General features: G+C 56.3%; 1 protein-coding gene across 4 annotated transcripts; it reads right to left on the bottom strand.

The window, feature by feature from the left end:
- Positions 1–3001: 3001 nt before the first annotated feature.
- Positions 3002–23936, bottom strand: MLC1 (modulator of VRAC current 1). Of its 4 annotated transcripts, none has more exons than XM_043882439.1 (12): positions 23797–23936; positions 22871–23111; positions 21490–21579; positions 20225–20278; positions 19840–19941; positions 13135–13233; positions 12704–12775; positions 11741–11857; positions 10285–10341; positions 9621–9743; positions 5720–5881; positions 3002–4309 (listed from the first exon to the last, which is right to left on the bottom strand). In XM_043882439.1, exons 2-12 carry the CDS (start codon positions 23048–23050, stop codon positions 4229–4231), a joined length of 1137 nt encoding a protein of 378 aa, XP_043738374.1. In that variant the 5' UTR covers positions 23051–23111; positions 23797–23936; the 3' UTR covers positions 3002–4228. The 4 variants fall into 4 exon arrangements, with proteins under 4 accessions (XP_043738374.1, XP_043738375.1, XP_043738376.1 ...); XM_043882440.1 differs by having other exon boundaries at positions 3002–4303; XM_043882441.1 differs by lacking the exon at positions 9621–9743.
- Between the last annotated feature and the right edge of the window lie 744 nt (positions 23937–24680).

Here is a 24680-nt window from a genome sequence, read left to right as displayed (position 1 = left end):
ATGATGAGAACTGTGCGGCAGTGAAAACATGGCCCATCACAGTGTCAGAACACAAACGAAACTATGATTAGAGTTCTAAAAATACAAAGGTTTCTAATGTTTGAAAATCCATAACATAGTCCATTGATACAGTAAATAAAAATATGTAGAAGAAAACATGATAAAATGTAATAACTGTTCATTTTAAAACTCTCAGTAAACCAGGAATAAAAGGGAACTTCCTTTCAAACTTATAGAAGCAAGAATTCATGGGTGTTTAACTCATAATTTTTGTGAATGACCACTTAAAACATACTACTTGTACATTTTAAAGGGGAAATATTAACCAATGGGGCTTAGAGGAAGGTATCCTGGTGAACCTGGATCCATTTAGGACTTCTGTTATATAAATATAAATTCAGTTCTAAAATGAAAATTAGTATTTTGAATAAATTTGCCAAAGAAAATTTGACAGCTAAAGAGTTGTGAAAAAGTAAATCATGGCTTTTTGTTTTGTTTTGTTTTTAAAAAATCTTATAGCAACACCATACTTCATGGTTAAACACTGAACACTCTCCTCTGGAGTTTAGAAACAAAAAAAGATGTCCACTATATCACATCTACTCAACATTATACTCAAAGTGCTAGCCCATGCAATAATGCAAGAAAAGGAAATAAGAGGTATAAAGACTGAAAAGATCTGCAGGTGATGACTGTGTATGGAACACATTTAATTGTTACAGTTAGTAAGTATATTTACTAAGGTCACCAACCACCAAGGCAGGAAAATGAATTCAACTGTATTTGCATACATTACAGACAATTAGAAAATGGAACTCAAAAATGCCATCCACGGCAGTGTTAAGCATGGACTATCTGGGAATGATTCTAACAAAGAGGTGGTACACACTTGTAACTAAAAGTGGGAACCTTGCCAACAAGATTGGAAGAGCTGATGTTCATGATCAGGACACTGAATACTAAGATATTAATTCTCTTCCCAGCTGATCTATGTATTCAGTGGAATCACACAGCAGGATGTGTGTGTGTGTGTGTGTGTGTGTGTGTGTGTGTGTGTGTGTGTGTGTGTGTTGGGGGAGGGGTAAATTAACAATTGATTCTAAAAATGCTAAAGTCCAAGAAACCCTGCATACATATTGAAGAAAAAAACAGAAAAATAGTGACTTACTATGAGGCTACTGAAATTAAAGCAGGTGGTTTGAGGTTAGGATAGGCAGATAGATCAATAGAACAGATAGAGGCATCCAGAGCCTGAACTTGACAGTCACTTTCAGAAAACCCAGGGGGACGGGCAGAGGACAATACTGACTAGATTCTGCTCTGCGCTCCCCTTCCAACGACGTGGGCTCTGATGGCAGCCTGTTCGGTTCACCTGGCTCCATCCCTGCTTCGACCTTGGCCTCGGGCACCTCGTCCTTGCCCCCTTCTACCACCTGGGCCCCTGCCAAGGGGTATAAGCCAGGCTGGAAGCGGGGAGCACAGATGGGGGGGGAGGGGAGGAAGGGGAGTCTGGAGTGGAGAGGGGACTCTCAGGTTGGGCGGGCAGGGCTGGGGAGGAGGGAGAAGTCTGGGGTTGGGGGGTCCTGGGGTTGGGGGGGGTCCAGGGTTGGGGGAGTCTGGGTTTCGGGGGCAGGGCTGGGATGGAAGGGGAGCCTGGGGGAGGGTGTCTGGGGTTGAAGGGCAGGGCTGCGGTGGAGGGGGGAGCCTGGGAGTGGGGGGGCCGACTTGGGTTGGGGGAACGCAGGTCCCGGCCCCCAAGGGCCGGGATTCAGAGGTGGAGGGCTGGGCGGGCCTGGAGTTCCGAAGGAAGGGTAGGTCTGGGGCTCCACTGGAGTGGTCTGGAATCCCGGAGGCGGGGGGCGGGGGCGGGGGCAGACTACGGGCCCAGGCCTAGGGTTCGGAGGGAGGCGGGCTCTGTGCTCACCCGGGCCGGTCCGCGTGCCCCCGCCCCCCGTCGCGCTGTCTCGCGTCCTGCGGTTGCCCTGGGCGACAGACCCCGGCGGCGCGGCGCATTGTGCAGCCCGGGGGCGCCGGCGGCGGGGCCTCGCAGGCATGGCGCGGCGGCCCGCGCGGGGCGTGGGGCTTCGCGGGCGGCGGGGTGCGGCGGGGGCGGCGGTGGGGGCGGCTCCGGGCGCGGCCCCGAGCGCAGCTCCGGGCGCGGCGGCGCGCGGGGGGCGTCGGGGGTGTGGGGTCCCACGGGCCACAGTTGAGGGCACCTAGGCGGCGCTCCTGGAAGGGGCTGCAGTCCGAGACGCTGCCGCGGCTGGCGTGGGAACCGGGGCGCGGGGCACGGAGCATGGTGTCCGCGGGGAGGGGGCCCCACGAGTGGCATGCGCCCTGCCCGGGGTCACGCAATCTCGCCCCGCGCGGCTGTCGGGGTCACACAGACCCGCCGTGGCAATCAGAGTCCCCCAAGTCATAAAGACCCGAAGGTCACACACCTGGGACCCCGCCCTTGCAGGACTAGCCGACCATCCAGGTCAGGCTCCGCCCCATCCAGTGTTCCTGGGAAGATGACCCTAGCCCTCCAGGAGCTGTACCATGTTCCCTGGGTCACTCGTGGGGCCTGAAGTGCTGCCCCGGGAGTTCCGAGCACCAGCCAGCATCCCAGCCACCCAGATGTCCAGCTTCTCTGGTCCAGCATCTTTGTAGAGGGAGGGGTGAATAGGAAAGATCCACCTACCCCATCGGCACCTTCCTCCTGGTAACTTTCCAAAATCTAGATGTCATCTTTATTTGGTTTAAACATCTTTATTTTGCATTTAACTTCCCTAGATAACCCCAAAGCGAGGCTCTGTGCCTATTCTGTGGGGGATTGGGGGTCCCGGGGGAGGCACCAGTGCCTTTCCAGCCTCCTCCCATCCCACCTGCAGACTGGCTCAAGGTTATGGTAAATCATGAATTAAAAGCATCCCCCCACCATGCTTTACGTCTTAGTTGTTTCGGAACCTGGGCACGGAGATGCGGGGCGACCCAAAGTGAAATAGGCCACTGGCCACAATGACATGTTAGCATTTATTGCTCAGGCAGTATTAAATTATATCACACAAAAATGTAAATTGACAGAGACAGGACTATGCAGTTTAAAACCCCACTTGTGTGAATGCTTTGCGCTGTCTCTGAAGTTAGAAGTGCCTGTGTAGCCCCAGGCACTCACTCCAGCTGTCAGGCTCCAACTTCCTGGCCTCCTAGAGACATCCCTGTCACCTGCGCTACCCCCGTGGCTTTCACCCAGCCTGAGGAGCTGGGAGGGGGAGTTGGCCCCCACGGGCTGCACGTGGGTGGGTGTGGTCTGCTTGTGTGCAGACAGCCCCTCAATGCTCCCGTGCTTGTTTGGGGACTTGACCAAGGCCTGTGTCTGCCCGGCCTGCCGGGGACACGAGGCCATCAAGGCATGCAGATGTGGCCTGTCCATTTTCAGAGCTGTGGACAGGCTCAGCCACAGCCGTGGCCCATCCGGAGGACACTGAGCTGCCACAGCGATCAGGGTGGACTTCTGTGTTGACAGAGGCTTCAGGACAAGAGCGCGCTGACTACCACTGAGCTGGGTCTCTACTGGCCGTGCGGACAGCCCAACATGGATGAGGGCCCTTCCAGAAACACTGGGGTTAAGTGTAAAAAGAGGTCAGAAATACAGGCCTGTGGGTTTCACACGGGGACACTGCGGGTCGAGTGGGGGCTGCCGGCGCCTGCAGCTCTGAGGGCTCTGCAGGCTCTGGGGCAGGCAGGAAGCAGCTCCGCCCGCTCCGGGGGAAATCGAGGCTTGGCAGGCTGCCCCCCTCGCCTGGAGGATAGAAGTGTGGAGATGGGTAAGGTCCATGCAGGGATGCAGGGCTGAGCACACAGCAGGTGCAAATCAAAGCAGGGCAGGGAGGCCGAGCACGGTGCAGGCGAGCATGCCGGCAGCCTGGGGCCCGGGGCTGCCCAGTGATCAGCGCCGGCAGGGTTCGGCTCCGGCCTGGCCCTTCCTCACCAGGGGCCCCCGTGCCGCGGCTCCTATGGTCAGGCCACCTCAGCAGCACTGAAATGATCACCCCTCAATAAGCACAAAGCAGTCAACATTTGCCTATTTCACAATTAAACCACAAGAAATGAGAAAACTCCACCTTGAACCTGGCCCTCCGCAGGAAAGGGGAGGGGCGGGCTGGGGTTGCAGCTCGGGGGCAACTAGCGTCTGGGTGTTAGGGTGCCGGGGCGTGGGCCCTGGGCCTTGGCGGCCCGTGTGTGGTCACTGGGCCATCTGCACCACGACGGCTCTCCACGCTTTCTCCTTGTCGAACTCCTTCAGGGGGCTTCTGGCCACCTGCAACTGAGGACAGCGTATCTGTCCGGGGCCGCCCAGCCCATGCAGGAAGCAGGAGAGGCCCTGACCCCCTCACTGGCCCTCCCAATTCTCCCAGACGTCCCCCCGCCGTGCTGTCCGCAGGGGCTGGGCTGGCACCCACACCTGCCTCGTGAGGCCTCTTCCTGCGTGCCCGCATCCTGCACCCGGCAGGGCAGTCTCGGCACACGGCAGGTGCTCAGTAAGTGCTGCGGACGGGCAATAATGCTCTCCAGGGCACAGCGGCAAGTCCCGCCAGCTCTTCCTGGGGAAGGGGACAGATGCCCCCCATACCAGGAGGCTGGACCTGGCCCTGGAGGCTGTGAGGCAGCTCTAGGGCTGTGACCCCCGGGAGGGAGGGCGTCTGAAGCAGCCAGTGGTCGCCAAACAGGGTGGACCGCTGCCCGGATTGCCTTCCTGAGCCCCAGAACGGCAGCTCTGGAACCAGCCGGGAGGAACCACTGGCTTGACGCTGCATCTTGACGTCCTGGCATGGAGCCAGGTGGACCTCACATGGGGCCCGGGGACACAGCGGTCCCTGCGGGAGACTGACCGCAGCCGGGTGGGAAGGACAAGCGAGCAACACCGCCCGAGCAGCGCCCAGCAGATGGGGGGCCGGTGGTGCCGGGCTCGCCCCAGGAGGTGCCGCGCGGAGCGCAGGGGAGCCCCACTCGACTCGCCGTGTCCCCCCGGGAAACCCACGGGCCTGCGTTTCTCACCTGTTTTTACACTAAACCCAGTTTTCCCGGAGGGGCCCTGGTCCATGCTGGGCTGCCCTGCACAGCCCATAAGTAAGCCGGGTGGGCCCAGGGGGCAGCCAGGCAGGAGGAGTGTCCCGTCCACCCAGGGTGCCCTCCCCAGGTGCCCAGGGCATGGTGCCGCCTGGGGGACAGTGGGCAGGTGTGTCCAGCCAAAGTGCCGCAGCAGACAGCACCCGGAAGGAGCCGTCCACTTGTGGGGACGAGGGGCGGGGCCCGGGCAGAGTGCAGCGGCCGTGAGCCTGGTCGAAGGGCTGGCGTGAGTCCTCAGAGCCCGCGCCACGGGCCCTGGACGCACATCTACAGGGGGCGGGCTGGGCTCCCCTTCCTGGCCAGGCTGCTGGAGGGAGAGCCCGGTGATCCCTGAAGATGCTTGCCAAGTTCTCAGCTCACTTATAAGAGTAAAACTGGAAGCATTCAGTCCATAATATCTTTTCAGAAATGGATTTGTGTTTGCCTGGCTGGCTTAAAAACTGTATAAACGTATTGCACCTTTTCAAGAGTTTTCTTTGTTTTAAAAAGAGAAAGTGACCCAACAGGTCTTGAAAGAAGTCAGCCTGGGTGGCGTCGCTTTGCCCAGGGTCCCAGGATGGCAGGCCCCCCTTCCCCTTCCCTCCGGACGGGCTCAGAGGCCACTCACCTCCCCGGCCACCGGGCGCTCCTGCGGGCTGGGCAGGGCGCCCGCGGCGTCCCAGGACGCGCCCACCTTGAAGCGCACACACTGGATGACCGTGGCTGTGTTGAGGCCCGCCTGCAGCAGCAGCTCCAGCATCAGCATTAGCAGCAGCGCGTCGTAGGATTGCTGGGGGCGAGAGGTGAGCAGGAGACGGGGGAGAGGGCGGGAGGGGGGGATGGCAGGCCGCACACCCTGCTCCCTCTCAGCCGCTACCCCCCCCCACCCCACTGTGTGGCCCCTCGGCCGGGAGGCTCCCAAAGCAGAGACCCTGAGCCCTGGGGTAGTTACATGGAGCGGTTTCAGCTTCCCATTCCTCGGGGGCCCTACTGTGTCACCAGCCAGGGCAGTGATCACTGCAGTGAGCCAGAGCTGAGGAGCTCAGTTCTGGTCTGAGCTCTGTCATCCTGGACTTAACAGAAGACCCGCACAAACATGACCCAAAGGCAGCCAGGCCCCCGACGGTGCTGCCCGGCTCATCTTCTAGGCCCCCCAGCAGGGCCAGAGAGGAGCTGCTGAAATGATCTATGGCCTCCCGGAGGGTGCCTGGTGACGCAAAGGCGAGTTCCGTGTGAGACGCCAGTGGAAGCCCAGAGCTGGAGGAGAAACAGGGACACAGGCTCCAAAGAAAGACCGGCAGACCAGCTCCAGCAGAAGCCGGGGGGCCTGTACTGACTACTGGGAGGAGGCGTCTGCCCGGGACCACAGGAGCAGGGGGTGGCACGCCTTGGGGAAGGGGCTGCCAGCAACCCTAGGAGGAAGCCCTAGGGTCTGTAAAGACACCCACAGACCACTGGCTCTCTCCTCACACTGCAGGGTGACCTTCCAGCCTCAGAAACGCAAAGCAACCAAACGTTAAGACAAAGAACCCAGGTAGGGTCACTGTTTAAAAAAAAGAGACTCAGTGTCTCTGACGTTAACCTGCATACTTAAGGGTGAGTCTAGTTTTTCTAAAAACTCAACACTGTGTTTTCTTGAGTCAGGCAGGGTGATTCTAAAATTCACACAGGAACTTTCTGGTAGTCCAGTGGTTAAGAATCTGCCTCCCAAAGCAGAGGATGTGGGACTGATCCCTGCTTGGAGAACTAACATCCCACCCGCCGCTGGGCAGCTCAGCCCAAGTGCCACAGCCACCGAGTCTGCACTCGAGGGCCCGCGTGCCCCAACGAGAAAGAAACGCATGTGCCGCAATGAAGACTCCCACACGCTACCACCGAGTCTGCACTCGAGGGCCCGCATGCCCCAACGAGAGAGAAACACACGTGCCGCGACGAAGGATCCCACACGCTATAACCGAGACCCGACGCAGCTCAAAATAAAACATTTCTTACAAATCTAAAAAATAAAATTCATATATAAGAACAAACAAGTGACAGAAGTGAGGAAGCCCTGAAATGCAGGGCAGTTGGCATCAAGCCAGCCAGGTGGTGATGGCCTGGTGCCAACCTCCAGGGTGGGCAGAGCGGCACAGATTGGCTGCGAGAGGACAGTCAGGGCAGAGAGAGACCCAGATAGACAGAAACTCAGTGCATGAAAAAGGCAGAGTCTCAGACGACAGAAAAAGATGGGCTTTCTAATACAAGGGGCTGAACCTCTCATTCACAGATGAGCTACTCGAGTAAAGTCCGACTGGGCCCACTCCTCGCGCCATGCTCCGGGTTAAACTCCAGCACAAACACAAGTGTGAGCCTTCCTAATTGTGACTCAAAATCCAGAAGCAATGAAGGAAAATATGGACAGATTTAACTGTGTAAAACACCAACAAAACTTCCACATGAGACAGATCACAGCAAGCAGAATGGAACAGCTGCCTAGCTGAGGCCGCTGTTTGCATCTTCCGTGTCTGACGGAGGGCTGGGCTTCCTGTGTTGACAGCGTTATTAAAGCCCGCAGGAAACGGGCAAGAGACACAGGCAGAGCTTGTAGGAGAAAGGCAGGGCCTGGGACAGAGGAAAGGGCCTCAGCGACCTGCGTGTTCAGATGCGTGCTTCACCCCCCCTGCCACAAGACTCCATCTCAGCCGTGTCACACGTCCCGGGGGACACCCCTCCCGGGCTATGAGGGGACAGATGCCCTCATACCGCTGGTGGGAGGAAAGAGAGGAGCCTCCAGGGGATTTGCCAACATCCAACTAAACTATAAATGCATCTATCCTTTGGGTGATGAGGAAACACCAAGATAAATTGTTTAAAAAAAGAAAGGTAAGGTGCAGAGATTATTAGAGTGACCTGTTCTGTAGGAAAGAAGGAAACTAAAGATACACACAGTTGCCTGTGGGAGCAGCGGGGGGCCGTGGGTGGGACCACAACCGCTCTGAGTTTGCCTCCGGTTGATTTCACTTTTGAACCACATAAAAGTTTTATATGTTCAAAAGTACTAACAAGAGGGAAAAAAGCATCAAAGCCCCAAACTGAATACAAACAGAAGCCGTTAAACTTGGCTCTGCAGCATGGCCACCCAGCGGGGGTTCCTTCCCGGAACGAGTGGGTGGAGGAGCCGTCAGCTCGCCCAAGGGCATCACTGCGAGCACGTGTGTGCAGTCAGATCAAAGGTGGCAGCAACCACAGTCAGTGCTACCGGGAAGCACGGTCTCTGGACTAAGAGAAAAATAAGGCAAATATAAAACAACAGAGGCTGGGGGAACCCTAGAATGTAAAATTTTGAATTAGAGATACCAACATACATTCAGGATCTGTAAGTACACACATTTCTCAGCTCTGTCCACTGACAGGGCTTAGGCATGATGATACCCCCGCCGGAATGGGTACATGGCTCCCCTCCCAGGGCGAGGGCGAGTTGGGGCGGGGCCAGGACCAGGTGAGCTGGGCCATCTCAAGCGTCTGATGGGAGAGGCTGATGGGCTGGCATCCGGGAGCCCAGAGAACAGGGACGCAGCGCTCTGTGGACAGTGACCAGCACACGTCCCCCGGGGGCGGTTCTTGGGCAGACACAGGTGCACACACCCCGACCCCATCTGTGGCCCAGGGAGTGTGCCGCCAGCCGCGCTGACCCACAGATGCCGGCGCTGGGACTTCCTTCCTTCAAGGGGTTGCAGCTCCTGGGAAGCCCGCCGGCAGCACTGCAGACTGGCCAGCACGCAGCGCCAGCACTCCTGGACTCACTCCTGCCCACACTGCAGCACACAGACCCACGGGGGCATCTCCCAGGCCACAGGCCAGCACTCCAGAAAGTCAGTGCCTGGGGGGAGCGGGGGCTGCCCCAGATCCGAGGACACCAGAGTGCAAGGGTGAATGAACCTCACTGCTCTGAGGACCACAGCCCTGGGAGCGTCTTCTCGGGACAGTCCGAGGGAGGCTGTGCTGTCAGCTGTTAGGCCAGCTGCCTCAACTGTGCCAGGACTGGCCTTACTGCTGACATGCAGAGGATCGAAGGCCAAGGGTCACCTCAAGCATCTGCCACTCCCTTTCAGATGCTTCCAGAAAACAACGCCTGTGTGTGCTCTGCCCACCCGTCAGCGCACACCACACACACACACAAACCACCAGAGAACCTCAGTGTTGACTGTATTAACCTTCAACTCTCCTGATATGTTTGAAATTTCTCTTAACACCGTCTTACTGGGATCATCCAGGGCATCTGAGACTAACCCTGCCTGATGCCTGAGCCTGTGGGGGAGACACTGGACCCCAGAGAATCCCCTTAAAAAGGAGGTTCTCGCTCCCTTCAGCTTACCCAGGAACCAATGGGGTCTCTCATGAGACTGGATGAATGTGACTCTAAAACACAAATGAACGCAGAAAGGGCTGAGAAAATAAGACACGCCTGTGAAGGCAGGCGTTCCGGACCTGGGCAGCAGCTCAGCGGCACTGTGTCTCTAAGGGTTTAATTAAAATAAAAGCACACAGACCTTGAAGGCTGGTGGGTAGTCTTTGAAAACGTCCATGATTCTCATGATGCTGAAGGACAGGTACCCAGAGGCCGTGAACAGCAGCGGGGCCGCCAGGCTGCAGACGGCGATCAGCACCTCCACCTGGGGGAGCGGGCGGGGCGGGGCCGGGGGCCAGCGTCACTCAGGACTCCGCTGGGTCTGCGGGTCTGTGGCTGGCGGGGGGCCTGCTGAGTCTCTGTGCCCAGTGTGCCCCTTGATTCAAAACGCACTGTGTGTTGAACTTTCTCAACTGACACACAATTCACTCTGTTCATAAAACAGCACTTAATGATCTCTGGCCTCCTCCCCATGCCCTCCAACCTGCTCCTCTGACCTCCCAAAACAAGCCACGCAGCCCCAGGAGTCGGCCGAGCTGGGATGCTCACACCTTGGGGCATTCAGACTGGATTCGGCAGTTCAACACCCACACCATGACAGGACGCCGCCTCTGCTGAGTCCCTAGAATCTCTCCCGACTCTCATGCCAGACCTGCCGTGGCTGCTCATTTCCAGACGGGCCAGCCCTCGGACAGTCGCCCGGCCTTCCTGCAGGCCCTGCAGACGCCCCTCGGGTGCTCACCCCCACCCCGCTCAGGCCAGCAGGTTGCGCAGGAGGTCCCTGGGCCCAGCCGGGTGTCACCTACCAGAGGCCTGCTGGGACACTCCGCCGTCACGTGACTGGCGATGGCGCTTGGGAAACACTGAGAGCGGAGGAAAGAGAAGGCTTCAGAGCCGACACCCCACGTCCGGCCCCAAACCTGCCCTGCCCCCCCGTGCTCATTCAGGCCGGCCACTCGGGGCTAGAGGGTGCGGGGGAGGCAGGGGAGGCACCCTGCGCCCCGCTGCTCAGCGCCACAGCGGCTGGGGGCCAGGCCGGGAGGCGGGCACCCCGCCAACACCGAGTGCCTATCTCCTGCTCCCTCCCAGCTCAGCGGCAGCCCAGACTGTGACGCGGACTCAGTGGCCGTGTCCAGGGCAGGGTCTGCGTCCAGCTGCAGTCGTCCCTGCCGTGTCCTGGCCCAGGTGGGTCTGCTCGCAGCTCAGGGTCCAGGTGAGGATGAAGCTTCGTGCTTCTCGTCTCTGGGGAGCCCTCAGCTGGCCCTCACCTGTGCCTCATTCGTGACATTTCTGGGCCGTCACCAGGGCGGGCTGCATGGGCTCAGCTGGGCTGTCAGACGCAGGGGCCCTGGAGACACTGTGCCACCGCACACCACGCTTCGACCACGGCGGGGGCCTCCACTGGGCCAACGTCCCTGCCGCTTTGTTAGTAACAAATGCCTGTGCTACTTATTTTAAGGAGCCAGATCTAACTCTACACGACCCAGGCAGGGGGAAGTTCGGGGGCTGGACTTCCTCAAGGTCGCCAACCCCCGAGCCCACCTTCTGGCCATCCACCCGCCCGCACCAGGCACCCGGAACCCTCCGCCGTCCCGGCCAACACGGCCTGCTAAGCCCAGGTGTGTCCAAGCCCCAGCCAGCCGTCCACGCAGCCACAGAGGAAAGGGAAGCGCCCACACGCTGGGTGTGGGAGCACCAGGCTCCGGAGGACTGTGCGGTTGGGGCGTCACACGACACGGGGAGACTCGGGGCGCGGGGGGCCCTGGTAACTGCCCCAAGCGGACTGGGATCCAGGCACCCCGGCACGGCAGGGCCGCAGGGTGGCGGGGCTGGGCAGGCGCTCCACAGGGGGCTTCCCAGTTTAAGGGGCGAATAGCATTCAATTGCGTAAGTCAACTGAGACTTGCTTATGAGAGGGTGGACGTTCCGTCTGCAACAGCGACCCAGCGGTGAGCACTTGCCAAGCTGAGCCTTCACTTGTTGCAGTCAGTGTAAAATAACACACGTGTCCTTCATTTAAAATGTGAAACAAAATGAATGCTATACATTATAAAATTATATAAAATAATGAAACAAGGATTTTCCTGGAAAAATAATACAAAAAAATAAAATAAAATAAAACAGCTAGGCTAACAGGCTGACTCGTTTCCTCCCGGGTCCCAAACAGCCCGGGTGCCCCGGCCCTCCCACTGCGATCCTGCCTGACCCCTGAAGCTGAGCTCAGAGGCTGGCCACCCCCACGGGCACCGCCGGTGTACTCACGGCCACTAAGATCCAGAAGAACGTAACCGAGAGGTGCGGGCCCGAGACGGCGTCATCCACGTTCAGAGCAATGACCCCTCCGAGGATGGCGGAGACCCCTGCGATCACCTCGATGACCTGGGGGCAGGCAAACATCGAGGGTCAGCATCTCCCAGGGGGTGGGGCGGCTCCCCAGGGCCCCCGGGAGGCAGGTGGGGAGGCTCCTGCGAGCTCAGGGCTGAGGAGCAGGGTGCCCCCCCCACGCAGTGACACGCAGGATAATCTCCAAAGGAATACTGAAAATATGCATTCCAACACAAATTTGTGGGAAAAGGAAGGAGGAAGCTTCCACCAATTCAAAGGAAAGTGGGAAAAGCCACAGAAAATAGGAAAACGATGGAGAAATACATAAATACGAAGGTGCCAGGAACTGTGCTCCGGGTGACCCGGCTCAGTCCACACAGCCCCTATATGCCACACAGAAACCACCCAGATGTGCAGGAAGAAAGGGCTGGAAGGAATGGAAGACACGGTGAGGAGATATTAACAAGAGACAACTCGCGTAGTTAATGATGCAACTGTCCTGGCAAAGGCCACGACTCTGGAGAGTTGCTCGAAATGGTTTAAAAAAAGGGGGCGGGGGGCAGGGGATGGGGGGACAGGCGTAAGGAAGGGATTCTAAAGTTGTGTGTACTAAAAACCAGCAAGCTCTATGGTGCAAAGCTGCAGAATTACAGAGACAGATCCGTAATCTGCACTCAGGTTGGGAGGTTTTTAACAGACCTTTCAGTAATAGAACAAGTGGACTAAAAGATTTTGGAAAGGGCTTAAAACACAGTTAACATGGGATTTATGGAACAGGGGTGCACTGCCAACCAGGGCGGTGCCTGTGATCGTGGACACACCCACTCCGTATTTATCACGTACACCCCCTCCCCCCACCACTCCATGAAACCAAGTAGAGGGGAAAAAAGCCTTTCTTACAGAGTAGGATTTCAGGACCCGAGCAGGAAATGTCACTTCACACAGAATGTTGGTGCTGTCAGAGATGGAACCCTGTAAAGAAACAAACCCCGTTACAGGGGTGGCCATGTCCAGGCCACCGCTCCAGGGACGGTCTGAAATGGGAGTTTCTAGGCAATGCTCCTGGATCTTCAGGCTTAAGAGCAGAAGTTCAAACATGGACTTTCTCTTTGCACATGGAAATGTGTGATTGCTGAAGTCCTAGTTTACAAGGTGATACTTGAGGTTGACTTGGGCTCTGTCTGTGGCACTGCTGGGGGTGGGGAAGGTACTTGGTCAGAATCAGACGAGGGAAGAGATGGTCCGCATCTCTCTGTTTGCCTCCCCGGGGCCATCGACCCCTCACTCCGCAGCCAGGTCTGTGGTGCAGCTGTGCCGCAGGCTGGGCCCACCTTCTGCTTGCAGTGCGCCTCACTGGACCGTGCAGAGATGATCACTGTGGCCGCCATGAAGAGCTCCAGCAGAAGCAGCAGAATCAGATTGAAGTTGATCTGCCCAAGGAAAACATACACGTTTATAAAATTGGCTTCTCCACTTTGATCCAGTAAACGTAGACAGCCCCATGAAGGGGCTCAGTGGCCTCTTCAAAGCCCGGGCAACATTTCCTGTCCAAAGTTAGATATCAGGCAAGCCTTTTCTTTCTTGGTTGTGGATTTTTGTTCTTAAACCACTGTTGGTTCACAGGCTGGATTTGACCTTGGGCTGTAGCCTGCCAACCCTGACCTCAAGCTTCCTTGGCAGTTGTTCACTCCTGGGTATTTATACTAAAGGAATGAAAACTCACATTTATAACAAAACCTGCCCATATTTACAGTAATTCTGTGCATAGCTGCCTCAAGTGGAAAACACCAGGCTGTTGGGGGTTACAGGACTGACCCACATCCTGACTGTTGGCAGTTACAAGAATCCATGCCTGTGTTTAAATTCACACGATACACAACAAGTCAATTTAACTGTGTGATATAAAACCATAATACCTACTACTGTGGGCAAGAATCCCTTAGAAGAAATGGAGTAGCCCTCATAGTCAACAGAAGAGTCCAAAATGCAGTACTTGCGTGCAATCTCAAAGATGACAGAATGACCTCTGTTCGTTTCCAAGGCAAACCATTCAATATCACAGTGATCCAAGTCTATGCCCCAACCAGTAATGCTAAAGCTGATGTTGAACAGTTATATGAAGACCTACAAGACCTTCTAGAACTAACACCCAAAAAAGATGTCCTTTTCATTATAGGGGGCTGGAATGCAAAAGTAGGAAGTCAAGAGATACCTGGAGTAACTCTTGCAGTAAAGTGATGCACTCAATATGGCAGCAAATTTGGAAAACTCAAGAGTGCCCACAGGACTGGGAAAGGTCATTTCTCATTCCAATCCCAAAGAAAGGCAATGCCAAAGAATGTTCAAACTACCACACAACTGCATTGATTTCACACGCTAGCAAAGCAATGATCAAAATCCTCCAAGTCAGGCTTCAACAGTACATGAACCGAGAACTTCCAGATGTTCAAGCTGGATTGAGAAAAGGCAGAGGAATCAGAGATCAAATTGCCAACATCTGTTGGATCATAGAAAAAGCAAGAGAGTTCCAGAAAAACATCTACTTCTGCTTTATTGACTATGCCAAAGTCTTTGTGTGGATCACAACAAACTATGGAACATTCTTCAAGAGGTGGGAATACCAGACCACCTTACCTGCCTCCTGAGAAATCTGTATGTAGGTCAAGAAGCAACAGTTAGAACTGGACATGGAACAACAGACTGGTTCCAAATCGGGAAAGAAGTACATCAAGACAGTATATTGTCACCCTGCTTATTTAATTTATATGCAGAGTACATCATGCGAAATGCTCAGCTGGATGAAGCACAAGCTGGAATAAAGATTGCCAGGAGAAATAGCAATAACCTCAGATACGCAGGTGATACCACCCTTATGGCACAAAGCGAAGAGGAACTGAAGAGCCGCTTCATGAAAGTGAAAGAGAAGATTGAAAAAGTTGGCTTAAAACTCCACATTCAGAAAACAAAGATCATGGCATCCAGTCCCATCACTTCATGGCAAATAGATGGGGAAACAATGGAAACAGTGATAGACTTTGTTTTTTGGGCTCTAAAACCACTGCAGATGGTGACTGCAGCCATGAAATTAAATGTTTGCTCCTTGGAAGAAAAGCTATGACCAACCTAGACAGCATATTAAAAAGCAGAGACATTACTTTGCCAACAAATGTCCGTCTAGTCAAAGCTATGGTTTTCCCAGTGGTCATGTGTGGATGTGAGAGTTGGACTATAAAGAAAGCTGAGCGTCGAAGAATTGATGCTTTTGAACTGTGGTGTTGGAGAAGACTCTTGAGAGTCCCTTGGACTGCAAGGAGATCCAACCAGTCCATCTTAAAGGAGATCAGTCCTGAATATTCATTGGAAGGACTGATGCTGAAGCTGAAACTCCAATACTTTGGCCACCTGATGTGAAGAACGACTCATTGGAAAAGACCCTGATGCTGGGAAAGATTGAGGGCAGGAGGAGAGGGGGACGACAGAGGATGAGATGGTTGGATGGCATCACCAACTCAATGGACATGAGTATGAGCAAGCTCCAGGAGTTGGTGACAGACAGGTGATCTGCTGAAGTCTATGGGGTTGCAAAGAGTCAGATACGACAGAGCAACTGGACTGAACTGATAAAACCAACTAATCAGGAATTCCCTGGCAGTCAGTGATTAGGACTTGGCACTTTTACTGCCTGGGCCCAAGTTCAGTACTTTTTTTTTTGCTCTGTTGGGTCTTCACTGCTGTGCGTGGGCTTTCTCTAGTGGAGTCAAGAGGGGGCTCTCTAGCTGCGGCGCTCAGACTTCTCATTGCGGTGGCCTCTCTTGTCGGCGGCTGTCGGGTTCTACAACACGCAGGCTCGGCAGTCGCGGTGCACAGTTAGCTGCCCCGCGGCAGACAGAAAACTTTAACACTAATAGTGAAAGCTGTCCCCTCACCACAGTCATCATCGAGATGACTTTACAGGTGAGTTCCATCAGACTTTCCAGAAGCAGTGACTTCTCATCGTGTCAAGATGTTGCAAAAAGCAAAAAAGAGGTAAGAGTTTCTGCGTTCATTTTATGAGAACAAGGAAAACCTTGGTTCTAAAACCAGACGAAGGAAATGTAGGTCCATTTCACTCAGGAAACTTGATGAGCAACCCTAACGAGGAGACTGGTTGGTCGGCCCATCAAAACACTGAAAATAACACACTGTGATGAGGTAAAGCTAATCTCCGGAAGGAAAGTTTCAACACCAGAAAAATTAGTGCATTTAATAAAGTAAATGAGGACAGAGCATCTCAATAAGTTCAAGAGCAAGCAGCACATGTTTGTATTTTTAAAACGAAAAACTTACAGCAAACCAGGACTTGAAGACAAGGTTTTGACTTGGTGAAAGTTATGTATAAAACACTTAATGGAGGGACTGCTCTAGTGGGCCAGTGGTTAGGAGGCTGCCTTCCAAGGAAGGGGATGTGGGTTCGAGCCCTAGTTGGGGAACTAAACTCCCACGGGCCGCAGAGCAACCCAGCCCACGCCCATAACGACTGAGCCCTCAAGCCAAAAGCGAGTCTGCAGGCAGCGCAGCCAAAGAAGAAAAAGAAGGAAGTTCACGGCAACTTTAGATCCAGCCCATTTAAAACCAGGAATAAGACAGAAAGGCCCAAGGTGCCAGAAGCCCCGGGCAAAGCTATGAAGACTCCGGGACTGAGGGGCAGGCTGAGCAGGGCGTTTAGTGTCACTTGTGGTGACACAGGCCTGCACAGAAAACCAGCGCAACCAAGAGGGACGCTCGGAGGATGCGAGTCCAGCAAGGCTTCCGGACACAAAGACCTCTTATGAAAATCCACTTCTAAAAATGGCTACCATTTCAATGGAGTCTAAATTAACACATGCCATGTCAGTTGATTTGACAACATAAGATGCTGTCACTGGGGCAACTGGATAAAGGACACCCAGGAATGCTCTGTACTGTGCATGCAAATTCTTTTCAGTCTCTAACACTTCAAAATAAAGGGGAAAAAAAAGAAAATCAGAAGCTTCTCTCTGCACTAGGAACAACCCATCTAAAAATATAATTTGAGAAAGAAGACACCATTCATACTAGCAACACGCCCATGAATTATGTAGAGACTGTCTAATACAGGAACATTCTGACCCTGATAAAGGGCAGATGCTGTGAGGGGGGAGACAGTCTGTGCCCCTGGTGGGATGACGTCACACAACAAAGCTGTCAGTTCTTCCCAGGTTACTCTATAAACTTCAACTAATTGCAACAGAATCTCAGTTGTATTTTTTGGGAACTCAGCAATCTTCTCCTCCAACATATTTGAAATAAGAGCGGTCGACTTTGAAGGAGGAAGACAACTGAAGTCACGAAGCCACACTGAGAAGCCTGGCTTCGCCTCGGCCGCCAAGCAGCCCACGGGGGTGTAGGCAGGGGCTGGCCCACGTGGCACGGCCCGAGCTGCTGACCACGGGGAGACCCAACTCAGGAGAAGCCGAGGACGGGAGCAGCCAGCAGACAGAAAGGAGGTTCAGGAGGGCACCTGCCTGGGAAGAGGGGTTCAGAGGTGGCAGTGATCCGAGGGTGACCTGCGGCAGCTGGGAGCCACGCCACAGTCATCAGATGGGAAAACGGGATGGCTGGAGATGCCACGTGCAGGGACAGCTGTGCGACCAGGCAGCTTTTGGCCGTGGGGAGGATGGACCCCGCGGTGTCCTGGGCTTGGCTGCGTCAGGTGGGTTCACGGCCCTCCCGGGCATCCAAGGAGCCCACGGAGATGTGCCACGTCGGCCTCGTTTGCTGAGGGAAGAGTCAGAGGCCAGGGAGCTGGGTCCTTCCCTGAAGAAAGCAGCGCCCAGGAGGACACAGAGCAGCCTGGGTGGGGAGTGCGGGCACGGGGGCAGCAGAGCCTCTACTGGAACCCCGCGTGGCCTCCCCCGGGGAGGAGGAGGAGACAGGCAGAAGGGGGAGGGGAGCAGCCCCCTCACCCTGGTGGCCTCACGGCGGGGGGCTTCAGGGTTTCCTGTTTCATCGTACATGACCCTGTTTGGACACTGGGAGTCCGACCTCGTGGTCCTGGGGTCCTTCCGTGCGTTCAGGTGTCCGAGCTTCACGTCCTCCACGTGGCCTGGCTGGGCCTTAGAGGTGCAGGAGCCCATGGGTCTGGTTAGCGATGGTGGGGGGATGCTGCGGCCCAGCCCCGGGGGAGGCCACCGGAGGAGGAGCCCTCCTGGGGGAGCCCTGGAGGAGGGGAAATGCAGTGCATAGCTGCGCACATCTGCAGCCTCTTCATCCACTCTGTGTGGGGCGCCGTCCTGGGTGACGGGTGCTGGATTATGTTCTGGTCTGGGACTCCTGCCACCATCAACAGGGCTGCTAGGAACACGCTGCCTGGTCACCCGTGTGAGTGTCTCTCTGAGGTTTGTACCTCTTTCGAAATGACCTGAAAATTCCAGGCCTTTGCCAAGAGCCTGCGCAGCAGCAGGAGTTGCAGGAAGTGAGGGAAGCCCCCTGGGCCCTTGCCCGACTGACGCGGGGAACGTCATCTCCTGTGGTTTCAGCTGACCTCCTCTGACGGGTGGGTCTCGGCTCGGCTGCCTGCTGGCGAGCCCCTGGCGCAGTCAGCTACAGCCCAGGACTTTCTCCCAGGGCTCCGCACGGTGGCCTGGAGCCAGCCGCTCTGACAGAACCTGTCCCCTTCCTCACAGCGTGGGCTCTTGTGTCCGCGGGACAACTGGCTGGGCCTCATGGTGGGCAGGTGGCAGGGCCAAAGCCGAGTCGATCACAGCTGTGTGCCAAGCCTGGGACGGCCACACCCTGGACTGCTCAGGCTGACTGGATGCAGGCGCCCTCCTCTCCTGCCAGGGCAGCTGTGCGATGGAGGGGGAGACCCCCACCTGAACTTCAAGGGGGCTCCGCCCCGGCCCTTGGGTACCACCTGGATCTGCTGGGGCCTGCCTGTGGGTGGACTTGCTCTGGGCCCACAGGCCGGCAGCACCTCCATGCAGAGTTTCTTTCGTGAAAAAGCATCGCAATTGTCAGTGAGGCTTTGTGACTTGCTACAGTCTCCAGACCTTCTGTTGCATTTATTCCCAGGAACTTGATACTGTATTTCATAAAGTGCTATCTGTATTTCAGTAACATTTTCAACAATTTCTGTTTCTGGCACAAATAATTGTTTTACATGGATTTTCACATCCAACAACCTTGCTAGGAGCACTTAACGGTCAAATGTCAAGAAAGCAGAGACTCATCTCCTGCAGGACAGGCAGCAGACAGGCTCCTCTGAGACCTGAGCGTCTGTCATCTTCCTGCTCAGACGCCGGGCTGGGGTGTCTCTGGCCACGGCCTCCGTTTCCCGATCTTAAAGAAACGCGTGCACTGTCACACACAGAGCAGCGATATCCCTAACCAGGTCCTGTTTCCAAGAGATTCTGCTCTGCTTTTTTGTGATTTAAACAACAAGGCTCTTCCATTTTTCTTAGCAGAACATAAAGTAATAATGGGACTTTAGTCAGCAGCATCACACATTTAACAAAATACGTTATGTACTGCTAAATGTTTAAGACCCTGTTTAAGACTCCTTTGAAAAGACCCTGATGCTGGGAAAGATTGAAGGCGGGAGGAGAAGGGGACAACAGAGGATGAGATGGTTGGATGGCATCATCAACTCAAAGGACATGAGTTTGAGTGAACTCCGGGAGTTGGTGATGGACAGGAAGGCCTGGCATGCTGCAGTCCATGGGGTCGCAAAGAGTCGGACACAACTTAGCAACTGAACTGAACTGAACTGAACAGAACGTTTAAGAACTGTCATGAAAGCAATACAAGAAATCAGTGTATCCATCCACTGACACCAATGAAAGCATCGAAGACAGTTATTTTCTTCAGAAGCATAGGTGAAATTCTCAGACTCAAGAGCTACGGTACACATCCCTACGTAACTGCCCAGCAGACAGCTCGCCAACACTCGCTCCAGGCCCACAGGGCTGAGCAGACCCAGGAGCCAAGCCCGCGGCACCCGTGAGTGCAGGAGACCGCATGGCTCTCTGCGGACTCACATCTACTGCTGACGGGTTCAGGACAAGCTTACAGCCGAACCAGATCAGGCAGGTGGTGGTGACCGCGAACGTGGACACGAACAGTATCTGGAAGCTGGGGATCTGGAAGACAAGACGGGAGGCTTTCCTTCACCTCTGTGTGACGTTCAGCCTCATTCCCGGGCACTGACCACCACCCCGAGGTCAGGCACTTAGCATCAGCAGGGGTGACTGTGAGCTCGGCCCCTTAAGCCCTCATGGGGGCAGGAAGAGGGGGTGCAGGGCTGCAGAGGGTGTGCCCCAAGGGCGGCCTGGGCCCACCCCCCCAGCCCTCCCACCTGCGTGCCCTGCCATCCGGGGCCTCTGGTACCGCCCTCAAGCTATGCAGGTGGAAGGCTGGACTCACCGCGCTAACATTTCTCTTCGAGACAGCGAAGCTCACGATGGCTGAAGGGATGCACTGCAAAGAGAGAGTGGGTGAGCGTCCTGCTGGCCGCTCCGTGTCCTGAAAACCCGCAGGGCCCGAAGCATGTCCCCTCTGCCCAGTGGTCTCACTCAAAGCTGGAGGGGTCTGGGTCTTTAAAAATAATTCTTCTGGAAACAGCTTTAACTGTTCTGATGATGGAAAGGCACCTGAAGGTGAAGACTGTCCTAGCCAGACGCGCCTGGAGCAGATTAGTTTCCTATCACCTGAGACCAGCGCGGCTTGCTAAGAATTACCCAGGAGACCCCGAGCCCCTTGGGGTCCTTGTTGGGGGCCCCCACTGCACCCTCCCAGGAGCTGAGGACAATGAAAAGGGGGAGCCTGGGTGGCAGGGAGGGGATGGGGGCCAGCCTGAGCCTCGGGGATCATGCCAGTGTCGCTGCAGCCCCAGGACCCCCAGACCTCAGAGGGAGCAGCGGCGACACAGCCTGGCAGGAGTTGGGTGGGGGCTGGGCCAGGGGAGGAGCCAGGGGGACCATATGACCCGCCCCCACCCCGTCACCCCTGACAATTCTGCTGGGACATCTGTCTAGGTCAGCGTGGCCCTGGAGCCACCTGGGTCAGAGGTCACTGTGACCCCCAACCAGGGCTGCTCCAGTAGTGAAGAGCAAGGGCCACCTAGGAGGTTCTGGAGAGAAGGGCAGCAGGTGAGTGGAATTCTTTCAACGGGTTTTCTTTAAGAGAGCGGAGGCTGTGCGCCCTGCAGGGGTATAGGGTAAGGAAACGTAGGTCTCGAGTTTTCAGACACTTGGGAGTGCTGACGGGGCTGGCAGGGAGCAGGTGCCCGAGCCCCGCCCCCCCAAGGCCCCAGGGAGCGTGCCCTGTGCTCGAGCTGGCCGGGGTCACCGGGTGTTTCTCCGCGCGGGCCAGCGGCTCCCCTGGGCCTCAGCACTCTGAGCCCAGAGCAGGCACAAGCTCTGGGGAGGGCAGGTGCAGCCCCCAAACCACGGAGGGGGTTCCCTGCTGGCTCGTGGGACAGCCCAGAGCAGCTCGCAGCCGCCTGGGAGAGATCAAAGGGCCGCTTCTCACCCTGGAGTTGGTGGAGTAAGGCAGGCTTGCTTCATTCATCCGTTTCAAAAGCGACAGAAGCCAAAGTACACAAAGAGATTTTTTGAGTGAGAAGTGAGCACAGATACGGGTCAATCTCAGAGTCAAGAACTCAGTGCTGACGGAGGACCACTACTCACCGAGCCCGCAGCACAGCGTAGGTAGTCCATCTCCAGAGGAAACACGTTTCCCAGGTAGAGAGAAAACCCCGAGGTCACGAGCAGGCAGCTCTGCAGGACAGCACGAACGCCGGTGACGACAGCGGGCCTGAAGCTCAGGTGGTGGGACAGGAAGCCCTCTCCCACACCTTAACTCTGCCCACACCAACACCCCAGTGGATCCTGCTGGACCTGACTCCCTCCTGAAGGACAACAGCTGCCCACTCTCCCCCAGGCTCAGGCTGTGGGCCTCAACACTTACTAGGGGGACGGGAGACTCTGTCAAAGCTGAAAGCAAGAAGCAGAGGTGCCGCTTCCCAGACAACGCCTGCACCTCAATGCACGCAGGGGGCCTGGGGACGGAGCCAGCACACAACCGTGTCCTCCTCAAGGAGGCGGAGATGGAAGCTCACCCCACGGAGAAGGCCATGGGGCAAAGGTCACAGGTAGAGGTCTCTCAGACCTGGGGTCTGAGGGGGGCCTTGTGCACCGTGGAGTGGGAGCATGGGGCCTGGGGGTGCGGAGACAGAGGAGCCCTCGCTGCACCCCCAAGTGAGGAGCAGACAGCTGGGCCACGCGCTATGGCCGAGGGCACAGAGCCCCGGGCCCTGGGAGTGAGAGGAGGCTGACCAGCTGCTGGCCGTCCACACAGGGGCGGGGGGAGGAGACTCCTCTGAGACACAAGTAATGGGGGTTCCAGTCTCAGTGGCGCAGGGTCGCAATGTAGGGGGAGGGCAGGCAGGACCACTGGGGTGCTGGCCTGTAGGGCCTGGGCCCGGGGAGAGGCAAGGGCCCAGCCTGGATCCTGGATCTTGGCCTGGGCACACGGGCCCCCAAGGTCCTGCCCACGGAGAGGTGGGGCCAGTGGCCAGCCCCGGTGACCGTGCTTGCTCAGGCCAAAATGGCTCTTGCTGTCGTCCGAGTGCCTGCGCAAGCTGTCAGAAAACGTCCTGGGACCCCAGGCACGGTCCGCCGGGCCTGCCCCCAGCTCCTGTCAGCCCTGCCCTTTCAGCCCCTCGGTCTTCACGGTCCTGTGGCCCTGGCGTACTGCCTCAGGACCCCCTTCCACTGTTCACCCTGCCAGAGGCCCGTCCTGAGAGCAGAGCCCCTCCTCCCATCTCTGCAGAGCCCCCAGGAGGTGATGGGCATGCAGACCACCCTGGCCCAACAGGTGACCTGGCCGACGGGCAGCGTGGGCCCCAGACTGTCCCAACCCTGCGGGACACAGGGTGGCCACCAGGAAAGAATCCAAAGAACAAAAGCAAGCCAGCATGTCACACCCGTGAGGCTCTCAGATGCAGCAGTGACCCAGGGCCCCGGGGAGCCACACGCAGGCAGGGGACCCTTGGCGGGGAGCACTCACCCCCACCAGCACAGAGAAGACCCACGTCTTGCGGCTGAAGCACGGGGGCAGCCTCGACGACAGCTGAAGGTCGCCGGGCTTGGTGTCCGGGGCGTAGCCCGCGGCGTCCGGCCTCCCGCGCTCCAGCGGGGGCATCCGGTCGTACGCCAGGCCCTCCCGGCACTGCTCCTCACGGGCCATGGGCCGGCCGGGGCAAGGCTGGCGTGAGCGGCTCAGCGCAGCACTCACCACGCAGCCCTGTCTTTATTTGCGATAAGATTACAAATTACACTTTGATCACTCTGAAAAAACTCCCACAGAAGTGATTTTCAGTAAATACTTGTTTTGGGCTTCCCTGCTGGCTCACTGGTAAAGAGTCCACACCCAGTGCAGAAGGCGCGGGTCTAACCCGCAGTCTGGGCAGGTCGCACACGCCAAGGGGCAGTTATGTGCACGCGCCACACCCACGGAGCCTGTGCGCCCCAACAAGGGCAGTCACGGCAACGAGAAGCCCACACACCACAACTCCAGAGTAGACCCCACGTGCCGCAGCTAGAAGAAAGCCCGTGCAGCAGCAGAGACCCGGCACAGCCAGAGACAAATTAAAAAACTATTAAAAATTTCTTAAATATTTGTTTTCAATAAAAGAAATATCATGCGTATGGAAGTACTGTGAATTTGAAGAATAAAATGAACACTTAATTTCGCAAGTGAACACAATCACTCTCCCAGTAAAACCACCCTGACCAGTCCAGATCCATGGAGGGACTCAGGCACCTTGCTGAACTGGGGCTCCCTCGGCTCCTCCCCCCCACATCCCACTGCCCACTGGCACCTGCAGCCACAAATCCCTTGATGTGTCGGTTACCCCAGGTCCAGGGTGGTGACCAGACAAGAGATCACAGATGTACCCCACCCAAGGGGTTCCCAGCTGTCCACGCACTTACCTCCGTGGTGATTCTGGCGGCGGGAGCACCGGTCGCTGGGTGATGGGCTCCTGTTACTGAGTCACTGTGCCTTGGCGTCCAGTGAGAACTATTCACAGACGGAACAAAAGCCCAGCAAAACTGCACTTAAGCCAGGGAAGCGGGACTGCTTCCTGAATTTCAATGAGGGCATGAAGTGCGGGATCCTGGAAGGTTCTCGGCGGTTGTGTAACTGCTGGCCCAGAGTTCCACTCCATCCTGTGCCAACCCACCAAGAGCAGGGGGGCCTCCGCTGCTCCACTTGTGGCAGACAGGTTGTGAGCACCAGAGTGGGCCTCTCAGGACAAAGAGCGTGCCCGAGCGCAGAACTGTTCCAAGCTCAGGATCCCAGAAGGCCCGACAGCCCAGCGCTTGACTCTTTTGGAAACAAGCACGCTTTTATCCAAAGTCTTACTCTCCATCCTTTCTGGAAGCCCTTTTCCATCCCTGCCATCACACAAGGAAGGCCCTTCACAAGGTCACACACCATTTGCATGCTGCGTGACTGGCCTGGCCCTTAAACTGTTTGGGATTCTGACCCATGGGTTCCTGTGCGCCGTGAGGGCCCCGCTGTGCCCGCTATGTCCGCTCAGCGCGGAAGGGAAGGGACGGGCGTGCATTTCGCCCAGCCTCTGCTTGTTACTCCTCCATGGCTCAGTCGTGTCCGACTCTCTGCGACCCCATGGACTGCAGCACGCCAGGCTTCCCTGTCCTTCACTATCTCAAGGAGTTTGCTCAAACTCATGTCCATTGAGTCAGTGATGCCATCCAACCATCTCATCCTCTGTGGCCCCCTTCTCCTCCCGCCCTCAATCTTTCCCAGCGTCAGGGTCATCAACCTGGTCAGAAGTTGCAAAGTATCGATA

The sequence above is a fragment of the Cervus elaphus genome, chromosome 22 (genome assembly GCF_910594005.1).
Source record: "Cervus elaphus chromosome 22, mCerEla1.1, whole genome shotgun sequence".
NCBI lineage: Eukaryota > Metazoa > Chordata > Mammalia > Artiodactyla > Cervidae > Cervus > Cervus elaphus.
Note: the sequence above shows the minus strand (reverse complement) of the source record. Positions and strands in the feature narration are given on the sequence as shown.